The 11,770-nt window shown below is 37.3% G+C and overlaps 1 protein-coding gene across 1 annotated transcript; it reads right to left on the bottom strand.

Moving 5' to 3' along the window:
• Nucleotides 1-4,919: 4,919 nt before the first annotated feature.
• Nucleotides 4,920-6,556, bottom strand: LOC125226221 (sarcoplasmic reticulum histidine-rich calcium-binding protein-like). Its single transcript, XM_048130139.1, has 4 exons — nt 6,513-6,556; nt 6,131-6,442; nt 5,884-6,050; nt 4,920-5,801 (listed from the first exon to the last, which is right to left on the bottom strand). Exons 1-4 carry the CDS (start codon nt 6,522-6,524, stop codon nt 5,069-5,071), a joined length of 1,224 nt encoding a protein of 407 aa, XP_047986096.1. The 5' UTR covers nt 6,525-6,556; the 3' UTR covers nt 4,920-5,068.
• Between the last annotated feature and the right edge of the window lie 5,214 nt (nt 6,557-11,770).

Raw genomic sequence — 11,770 nt, 5'->3', positions numbered from 1 at the left:
TGAAAAAATACAGAAGTTAGCTGTTTACACGACGCAAGTCACTCGTGGAAGTCAACTTCTGCAAATTTAATTGCTCGTCTAAACCTGGCTTAAGAATCGTACCTCGATTATTAGCGCCAACTTTTAAAATAGTATCATTACTACACTGATGATGCCTACAATTTTTTTTCAAAATGTGTAATGACGTGATATCATGATTTTAAAATAATGTCATTTGTTAAAAGTATGTCATTTGTTCTTGTAAAAAATAAAAACACGCAAAAATATTTGAGCAAAATATGATTTTAGCCACTTCCAGACTGCGAACAGCGTCATCTAGTTTTAAGCCTAAAAGGTCGATACATTTCAGGGGTACGCTTTTTTGTAAGGGCTTTGTCAGTCCAGTATTGAATCATTCTTGGTTTCAGCAATTAGACTGAAGAAATATTGTTATTAAAATACCGCTGGTCAGTAAGCTAGCTGATGTGAGTTAGCTTCAAGCCGATAATTAACAGAATCGGCAAAAGTGGCGTGCTTTCTTTTTGGAGGCCAATATCTTCGTTAGAGCCATATTAGTTAGATATTTGAAAATAATATTCTCTTACCCATTGTGGTCATCGGCGGTGTACTCGACCTTGCGCACGGAGCCGTCGGGCTGCACCAGCTCGTAGTAGCCGTGCACGGCGTCGCCGTCGCGGGACTCGTGCTGGGACTTGTGGTCGCCGGTGTGCGGGTCAGCCACAGAGTAAGCGTAGTCGTATTTGGGGTGAGCCTGGAATATTTACGAATTATTAATTTCATCGCCTTAAAGATATTACTTCAAGAAGTATGTGTATGTGACTTATTTAGCTCACTTTAATTTAATCTATAGACTACTTACGTATTCATCATGACCATCGTAATGGGCGGCAGGGGCGTAGTGGGCAATAGGGGTAGCGTAGTGAGCAACAGGAGCGGCGTGGACTAGGGGGGCGGCGTAGTGAGTCGGGGCGTAGTGAGCCGGGGCGGCGTAGTGAGCCGGGGCGTAGTGACCCTCGTCATGGCGGACGATGCTTTGGGAAGACACGGCGTGGCCGTGACCAAGGAGGCCGGCGTTGGCCGCGGCCAGGAGGGCGCCGAAAGCTAAGATCTGAAAAAAATGAACAAATTTATTATTTTGTAGTTTCCGTTTTAATGTAATACGCGGTTAATTTATATATTTTCAAGTTTGGACTTCTTTGGTATGTAAGTAATAATTGCCATAAAACTCATTCAGATATGTCGGTATGTTAAACACTGTTCCGGGTTTACTTTTATTGCGTGTTAAATGGTTCTGAAATAGTACCAAGTGTAATAATCCATATGGGCACACTTCTAATTTAAAACACAGCTTCTAAAATCTTTGACAATTAATTGTTATAATGATATTGATTGTTTCAAATAAATTATTCAAAATTAATAACAGCACACTTACTTTGCTGAACATTTTGGGTGTATTGTTTAACAATCGGTTATTGATTGGTGTGGACAGTCCAGTTGTATAGGTTTTATAGATCATGCGCGTGCATGCGGTGGGGCGGCGAAATGCGTGTGCACCTTGACTGTGCTTGACATGACGCCAAGGTCAGTTCCGAATGTTCCGATCCGATAAGAATGCGAAGCGGTTAATCATTGTGTCCGGTGTCTTTCAGCGTCTGCCGGGTTATTGTATCTGCCTAATAATTAAGCTACGTGCGTTATTGTTTTGGTATAATTAGTCGGTATTGCATAGAGGTAGGTGTATAAGATTAATAGATTTTATTAATAGATAATTTATAGTCCTACGGGTTCAGGTTTTTGCCTCAGTCTCAGTACTTAAGAGTAATCATGATCGAGACTAGTCGATATGGATATTATGATTGGTGATTTGGAATTGTTATTTTCAATGAAAATTACATTGAATAGTTTAAAGAATTTTAATATAAGTAAAAAAATTCAATAAGTCAAAGGTATAAAAAAGCTATCCAAATCAAACCTCCTTGTTAGGTTTCTGAATTTCGGCAATGAAAAAATAAAGAATTGTACTTGACAGGTCTGAACGTCAAAGACAAATAGCTTATACATATTTAGTAATGATTTAGTAATGACGACTGCAGTATTAAACGAAAAATCATTCATAAAAAACCAAGGTAAATTATTAAAATAAACGGAAAGCGATCCCGAGTTCAAGCCTTAATAATCTATTTAAACGCCCTTTAGTGGAAGCTCAATTCAAGAGACAAGGAGTCAAGAGACAGTGTAAGTTATTCCATATGCTTAATAGGTATTCAATTTTACAATTTAACCTCCTCAAGATTATTGTATATTTATGGCCACTATAGAAATACAGCATAAAAAGTTTTTTCCAATATGTTAACCTATGTTTAGTAGACTTTTTTCACGGCTCCAAGTAGTTCAAGTCGTCGCCTTGGCGATCTTTTACATGTATACTTGTATAGGTATTTATTTTGGTCTCAATCGTATGTACGAGTAACTTGTGACCAACATAAGATATAACTATAAAAATGAATCAACTTTGTGTGTGTGATTCGGTACCCAAAAAAAAAACAGGTTAATGAACGCATCGTCTAGAACTCTAGATACTTACTGATGAAATATCTTAATAATTGTAAGTTTATTTTCTGCAATCAATTATTGCGCTCAAATACTCACGATATATGCATTTACTACGTATATATTTTCGTATAGATAATGGATAAGGTTTACTCGGCTAATTCCGAAATTCGGGATATTCCGAAAATTACTAATATCTACTAAACGCGGCTACATAATTTGCTCTGGCAACGCACCCTATGACGTTCAAGTATCTCCCTCCTAGCGTAAGTTGGCTCGAGACGCTAGCGGCGAAACTAGGCTTGTGGCGCATCAGATTAGTGAGCGAGTGAAAAATTCCCGCTTTTTTGTCATTCGGAATTAGACGAACATCGCTAACTCTGTACTTTGGTGAGTAAATGAATTGACTGCCTTTGTGTTTGAGAGATTTTCGTTTTTTAGCCATTTTAAATCGGCTTAAACTATTTTAGCTTGAATTTTATTACATTTTCAGATTTACCCGAAGTGGGGAATTCCGTGTCAAAAAGTGTACCGGAATTACCCGACCTTGTTTTCTCAAAGTAATAGCCAGTGGTTCTCAAACAAACAAAATTAAGTTCTTTTGTTATTTGGATATAATTATTCTAAAATATACATTACAGTACATTTGCCTTCAGGTCCGTTCGGTGAATTTCAACGAAGCACGTGTGTCATCAACATGGATTGATAAAGGTCTAGGAGGTCTTCCACCTAAGTTTATGTGCATTACTTGCGTTTTTTTAAAGGTTAAAGACTAAGCCTTTAATATGTGATTTTTATTAAGTAGGTACAACGGCCAAAACGGGGACCCGGCAGACCACGTATGCGATGGCGGAACGAGCTAGACTCCTTTTTGGAAGAATGGCCGAGGACTGCTCAACACAGGGAAGAGTGGAAAAAGCGGGGGGAGGCCTTTGCCCAGCAGTGGGACATGATAGGCTCCCAATAATAATAATAATAGGTACATTATCATAAGGCAAACCCTTGGAAACTATGGATGGTGGATATAAATGTGTCATTAAAGTTTGAGTACCACAGATTTCTGATCGGGTAAATCCGAAATAAAAGCTTGACAAATACATGTATAAGTACTCCTATAAGCCAAATTGAGTAAAAAGAGCCGGGAGGGTAATTTCAATCAAAAAAGTAATATGTTTCTTATGCGACATACACATAAAACTCGTTTTCAAGTGTATTCGGATTTACCCGAACCAATTCCGAATTGCACGTTTGCAACGAAAAATCAAACTAGATTTGAAATGCTTGTATTTTAAAAATCTTACATTATTTATGAAAAATTCTGTAATTCATTGTTAGGCTATTCCATCTAGTAAGTGTGTTATTCACTATTTCCGTCTAAAAACTTTGCTATACTGACTGGTTCATGGAAACACATACACCTTATCAACTAGTACAAAAATCATTCGGAAATACCCTACGTATTTAGTTAATGAAATACCATGACGTGTTACGCTGTTTGCCCGTTAAATAGTGTGTATTTTTGTGTGTTACCCGTACACGTCCTTGAAAGATTTAAATCACTGTGTTTCGCGGTAAGAAATGGCGAAAACACTGGTCTAAAAATTAACATAATTAGACCTTGGTGCCTAGCCGAATGGCACAAACGCTCACGAAACGCTCACGAAACGAAACGATAGTAGATATCTATATATCCCTATCGCTCTTGCGTATTGGCGCGACAGAGCCGGACTATGTTTCGTTTTCGTTTGGCGTCGGAGAAATGCCATTCGGCTACGGGGCCTTGTCTTAAATGTTCAAAAGCCTACTAACGTTACTGCAAATTATCTTGCACAAATTTATTTCAACACATTAAGTAGGTACATAATCTAAAAAATGACCGTAGTTTAAAATCGAATTAATTTACTGATTAAGATTAAGGCATTTGATCGATCAGATATTCAACCCAAAAAAGTTGCCGACATTGAAAGACATTAGAATTTACGGTATGAGCGTGACATGACCAGTGGCGCTTTTAACGAAATTTGGCTATCACATTTTTATCGCAATCAATCTTGTTTTAAATACATTAAATAGGTTTGTAAAGAGGTTTGACAAGACATTGATCGATTTGCAAAAGTGTATTGCTATTGTAATGTGTGATTACATGTGTGCTGTGTGCACCGTTGTTAACTTACTTGCGTGTAGGTGCATTTTACCACTAGTCACATAGATAAAACAATGATTATAGCTTTTGATTGATAGTCAAGGGTTTTATGTAAAAGTAATTTAATTCTGTAGCACACGCATTAGGCTGTTAAAAGGTAGATTTGAATTGACATTTTTAAACCAAGCTTAGAAGGTGTATATATGTTATAATAACGAAGACGTGATTTTTGTTACAGTTTTAATTCCAGTAACTATTTTTATGCAGTTTAATACACAACTCAAATGAAAAAAGAATAAGAATATTTTTTATCTCTGAGACTAGACAGTTATGTCAATTTTGAAAAGTAATGACAATTTATTTTGCTTTATGTATTTAACAGGGTTTGTTTAATACAATGTACGTAAGTGGAGAAGCTAACGGTTGCGCTGTATTGGCTCGATTAATGGCAGATTGTATGCACTTAATGACGTCGTTGTAAGATACATATGTGTCTGCAACACTCGGTAGCACTACTACACCCTGTGTCGCTCTTGGGTCTCCCTCCTTTTGTTCACTACCATGTTCCCCAGCGCTGTGAGATTCTCCATGGCTTCCTGGTTCAGCGTATCCTTCTGGGGATTTGTGTTCTTCGTGTTCACTGTGTCCTCCATGTACAGTCTCATCATGTCCTCCTGGTTTTGCGTGCTCCCCGTGCCAATCTGGTTCTGCGTGCTCGTCGTGCCCTTCATGACTCTCAGATGCCGGTTCTCCGTGGCTTCCATGTTCCTGATGACTCCATGATGTTCCGTGCTTTTCGTGACTTTCGGGTTCTTTATGCCCTCCGTGCACTACGGGTTCCTTATGACTTCCGTGTTTTGCGTGGCCTCCATGATCTTCATACTTTTCAGGTTCTTCGTGACCATGTTCTTCATGTTTCGGTTCTGCATGAGCTGCGTGTTCTTCATGACTTTCGCCTTCATGACTATGTCCATGTGCTTCAGGCTCGAGATCATGTGCTTCATCTGATTTCTCACGGGCTTCTTTTAGCGGTTCGCTTTTTACTTCAGGACATGGGGCAGATTTGACTGCGTCTTTGGGTAAAAAGTTCTTAACAACTGCGTTGAATCTGCAAGAAATGCAAAAATATTAAGAAAGGTCGTTGGACATACCTATTTGAACTAAGAAGAAATGAAGGATTAATTATTTACCCCCTAGAATCATCAGCAGTGTACTGCACCTCTCTTGCATATCCATCAGGCTGGATTAGTGAGTATTGACCTCGCACTACGGAGCCATCACTTGATTCCTTTTGAGCTTTTTGGTCACCGGTGTCCTCATCATAAACCACATAGGAATACTCGTAGCTCGTAGCATCCTAAGTAGAAAATAGAACGGTTGTTTATAAATTATGTTTTTATCATAGATAACTTACAGAACCAAAGTTAAAGTACTTACATCATTCTTCGGCGCTACAACAACAGGAACTCTTATCGGAGATTTATACGTAACTAAATTGGCACTACTGGTTGCTACTGGAGTTAATGCAGCCACTTGTTGACTCGGAACGACACACGGTGATACACAAGGCGGTAATACGTTTGACATTAGAGGGGCAGCTGCCAGGGGAGCCAGCTGCGCGCTCTTTAAAGCCGCAGGGCTGTAGAAACCCAGACCTGGACCACTTTGCATATACACATTTGAGTATGACGTGCCGCCAGCAACTGACTTCATCCAGGCAAAACTTAAGATTATAGCTACCACGAAACTCTGAAACAAAAAAGGCATTATTAAAATTTTAATTATGACTGTTTCCGAATTCAAACTGGGAAATACTTACTTTTAAAATCATCTTTCCAGCTGATCGATGGAACACTACTGACATTTTTTCTGAAAGGCACTCCTCTTTTAAAAGGTGCTTTGTTTGTCTTAAAATATGCTGTTCGGTAATACCGAAACAAACCATCAATGTCATTACTAGATGAATAGAGGTGAACAATTAAAATGTTAATGAAGATTTTAACACTAGTACTTGTCTCATCTCCTGTATTCAGCGCACGAGACTCACAATTAGTGGGTAATATAGCGTAGCATTCGCTTTTGTGTCATATAGTCCGGCTAGTGATGAAATGTGACCGGGAATAACTGAAAGTTATTTCTATATCCCGATCCTTGCTGATATTTCAGAGACCTTGTGGCCTGTTTCACCCTGTGACAAAATTTAGCCCATTAAAATTTGGCCGTTCATTGCCTGTTTAACAAAGAAATGTTGACGCGGATAATCATGAGTAATTATGTTACTTATCAACCCAGAAATAGTCACATAATTGTCAGTATCAATGTCAATGTTTTGAAATAGGCTACTCGGCTTTATGACAAGCATCTCTTGTCTCCATTCAAGCACTGGTTTTCTTTCAGTTTTCAAATTGCTTTTGTAGGTACATATCTACTTAAATAGTTCCAGTTAGACTTAATTGTCACACGAATCGTAACTATTACTTCCTTGACATTTTTTTTACGATTTCTTCTAGATAAGGAGAAAGAAAGCCATACACATATACTTATTATATATTAAGTATATGTGTATGGCTTTCTTTCTCCGATTTATCTAGAAGAAATCGTAAAAAAAATACACTCACATACCTACTTACCTAAATACATACCGACCGTTCTGGCTCAATCGGTAGTGACCCTGCCTGCTAAGCCGCGGTTCTGGGTTCGAATTCCGGTAAGGGCATTTATTTGTGTGATGAGCACAGATATTTGTTCCTGAGTCATGGATGTTTTCTATGTATATAAGTATGTATTTATATATTTAAGTATGTATATCGTCGCTTAGCACCCATAGTACAAGCTTTGCTTAGTTTGGGGCTAAGTTGATCTGTGTAAGGTGTCCCCAGTATTTATTTTATATTGTTTATTTATTCTTTATTGTTTATTTACATAAACTCTCGCCTGTATATTTCCAAAAAGGGTACGAAGAACATGGGCTCAGTTAGCAGTTTACATGAACTAAAAAAGTGCTCAATAGTTTCAGTGGCACTTTGGGCATATACGTATCCTATTTACAAAATTTAAAACATACTATTTATAAAAAAATAAATACAGAAATGAGACTTCAAGAAAGATTGTTTGTATATAAGTTAATAGTTAACAAATTTGTGTCAAATCTGCTTGTAGGCGCAGGCATATTTGCAGCTACTAATTACTATGCTAAGTATTATAATGTAAATGGGTGTAAGTAAACTAAGTCTAATAAAATAACGTCACACTTGCTAACAGATCCGGTGCATATGCAATTAAAGAGTTTTTATGAAATGATCTTACAGCGTTTATTGCGCCTGCGCATAATAACGGAGCAAACATTCGCTTTATGATGTAGTGTTAAAAGAAATAAGTTAAACTTTTATAAAGTGCAAATGTTATTTAAAGGACTGAATACCTAGTCAATAATGTAAGGGTTGATGCTATAGGACTACATTTATTACACTTCACCTCGTTCATAGTTCACTTCGCTCGTTACGTTTTATAAGGATAATAAGGATAATATTTAGGCACATGAAAAGTTCACTAATCTGAAACGTATTACTTAACTACAACATCAGTTTGGCGATGCGTTACATAGTTATTGGTAGTTCTATGTATAAGTGATAAAAAAAATTGAAAATAACAATTTAATATTCTTATAAGATACTGCCTTGATGGACGTAACTTGTAATATTTTCTTTTCGAACACCAATTCGAAACGACATCAAATCGGACGAATGTATGAACTATACGGTAAGCGGTGACAATTCTGGGTAAGTTTTAATTGTATGACATAAATTCAGACTACCCAGTTTCTAGTTTAGAATTACTTTATATTTATTTCAGTTTATATTTTGTATAAAACCTTATTATTTACCAAATTGGTTCAAATTACTTATTAGCTTCTGGCTTTTCGAACTATTGTTGCGTTCGTTCTGTTTCAGGCGCTCACTTTGAGTTAGCATCTTTGTATCGTGATTTGTCGGAAGAATGGGCTACTTGACCCTTTTTTAAAGTCTGTCTTATAAAGACTGTATCGTTAAGTATGAAGACAACTTTGAGTAGCCGTATTTATTTGCTATTATATTTTTTTCTTATAACAAGCCATGGGCTTAATAAGGCACATAATAAGGTACACATTTTGTCCTAGAAACTCGACGTAAAGCATATGGTTTAGACAGTATTGACTTAATCCTCCCGAGTACCAATTACGATTCCGGATAAATATACGATTGCGAAAAAAAATTGTATGGTGCGAACCTCAACGACACATGATCCACAAAGCAGAATATCTGGACATAGTCTAGCCACTGTTATTTAAAAAAAATATAGTTCAGGATCTGTGTATGGCGGCCATTTAGAGAATGTAGCATGGTGCTTACTCTAACTCCGACTTTGATGTCGAATTTGACTATCATACATTATTTATATCGATCTGGTTTAAGCACTGTTCAAACACCATGAATGTCAATTAGACTTTGGCCTATGGCTAATTTTTTTATCTGTTTCTCTCATCCTGCTAGCATCAAAAATTTACGGCAATCCGGAACGTTGCTCAAAATTGCGTTTTTTTAAATTATATAAATTCGGCGCATTTATTCTACAAGTACCCAATTGGAAAAATCATGAAGAGGACTCTTAAAGAATATATTTTGGCAGCACATTAACCTTTGTTTGTTGAAATCGTACAAAGAGTCATTGAAATATTCTCAAATTAAGCCAGATAGGGGTTGTCCGAAATTTATTTGCTAGACCTTAATGAAAGTACCATAAAGTCCCTAAAATAAAAAAAATATCAGACCTTCTTATATCAAATAGTACTTACCAATACCTTAAGATCATACTCTCGGAACATAATAATACAAAATTATGCACATGTCAACATTTAGACGAGGTTTGTTTTGTCCTTATACTTAACGATACAGTCCTTACATCGCTGACAGCAGTGGCCAAAATAAATAAAAAAATGCACACATTTAATATCGAAAATACGTAGTCATCATACACTTTTAATACCCAAAATCTATAAATATATATATTTTTTAATGTCAAATACTACAGAAGACAATCATTTATTGTGCCAAATTCGATATGAGTCTAGTAGCCTATTGGTTGACAATTGACGTTGACCTACAAGTAGGTTGCTGATTTCAGGGTGACATACATACATACAATCACGCCTGTGTCCCATGAAGGGGTAGGCAGAGCACATGAAACTCAGGTTTCAGTGCCACTCTTGGCAAATAAGGGGTTGAAAGAAAACGAAACTGTGACATTGCAGTGACAGGTTGCCAGCCTCTCGCCTACGCCACAATTTTACCCATATCCCACAGTCGCCTTCTACGACACCCACGGGAAGAAAGGGTGACGTTGAATGAAAATACGGTTTATATAATAAACTCTTAGTTCCGATTGAGCTGAAATTTTGCACACATATGTAAATCACGTGACAATGCAATACTATGGTATCATGGAGCTGATCTGATGATGGAGCAGAAAGGTGGTCATTATAAAACGTCGAACTCTGTTATAAAACGTCGTATCCCCATCGAGTAAGGGGTTTTTAGATAACAGTAGAGAGAGAGAAAAGAAAAGTACAGTCGGCGAGAAAAGCTTGTGCCAAAAATAAATGAATGGTCTTATTATTCTACATTAATAGCTTAATATACTTTGTGATGTGATGACATCAGCAGGCCTATGATGCTTACAATTTTATCACTTATCGACGTGGATAAAGCATCACGTCACGTTCTGGCAAGTATGTCAGTGTGAGAGTGACAGAGATGTCTTATCCACGTAGACAAGTGATAAAATTGGAAGCACAATACGCCGGCTGCAGTACGTGGTTAATGTATAAACTTTTTTTTACAATAGTTATTTGTTATACAAGGGGGCAAAGTTGTATTTTAACGCCGAGTGTGGAATTGAAAAACGAGCAAGTGAAAGGATTCTATAGTTGAACCACGAGCGAAGCGAGTGGTTCGAGAATAGAATCCTGAACTTGCGAGTTTTTTTAACACACGAGAAGTAAAATACATTTGCACCCGAGTGTAACACAAAACTTTTCCCCTCACTATAGCGAGGAAACTACAACGCAAAAAATGCGTTTATCACTGCTTCCAGTAGTTCCAAAGGTGGTAAATCATCTTTATTACTAGATTCACCTACTTTTATCAATTTTAAAGCAGTTAATTTGACTTTATTCAAGGTCGAATTACTTTACCCACTAGTGGATAAAATGCGTTTTTACCCGCTGGTATTAAAGGACAAAACACGTGTTTCCGAGCTAGTGAGGGGAAAAAATAACTGGCTAATACTGCCTGAGCTGAAACTTCGAATACTGTACAGTCAACCAATTGTAACCGAGAGATTTCTTACAATCTGATTTATAACGTCACTGTGACATATTTCTACAGTGGCCTAGGGTTCCAACTGGTTGCTGTACATATTGTGTAACTAGGAAAATGATTGGTCGAGGGGTTGTGAGATGAACCAAAGCAACCTAATTATGTTTGAATTTGATAGGATTTGTCTCGGCGAGTACAGTCAGCATCAATAGAAGCGATTGAAACAACGCATCAAAAGTACATATTTGACATTATGATTAACTTAACTAAATATAAATCTGTACCTAGAGTTTGTGTTTAAAATGTCAAAGTTTAATTTTTTTTCTTCGAGTGTGTATGCATGGCCTTACATGTCTTTTTGTTTAGCGGCGGTTCGAATCCGGCTCTTACCAATGAGTTTTTCTGAACTTATGTGCGAAATGCCATTTGTAATTTGCCAGTCGTTTTTCGGAAACGTCGTGAGGAAACCGGACTAATTCCAATAAGGTCTAGTTACCCTTCGGGTTGGAAGGTCAGATAATATGGCAGTCGCTTTCGTAAAACTAGTGCCTACGCCAAATCTTGGGATTAGTTGTCAAAGCGGACCCCAGGCTCCCATGAGCCCTGGCAAATGCGGTTTGAAGCGTTGTTTAATTCGCTACTTTCGATGTAACTGTATTGAATTAGAAAACAGTCGCTATACTACTTATTATGTCTAATGTGTATCTACCTAATCTTAAGCACC

Source organism: Leguminivora glycinivorella, chromosome 5 (genome assembly GCF_023078275.1).
Source record: "Leguminivora glycinivorella isolate SPB_JAAS2020 chromosome 5, LegGlyc_1.1, whole genome shotgun sequence".
NCBI lineage: Eukaryota > Metazoa > Arthropoda > Insecta > Lepidoptera > Tortricidae > Leguminivora > Leguminivora glycinivorella.
This window is presented reverse-complemented; position numbering and strand designations above follow the sequence as displayed.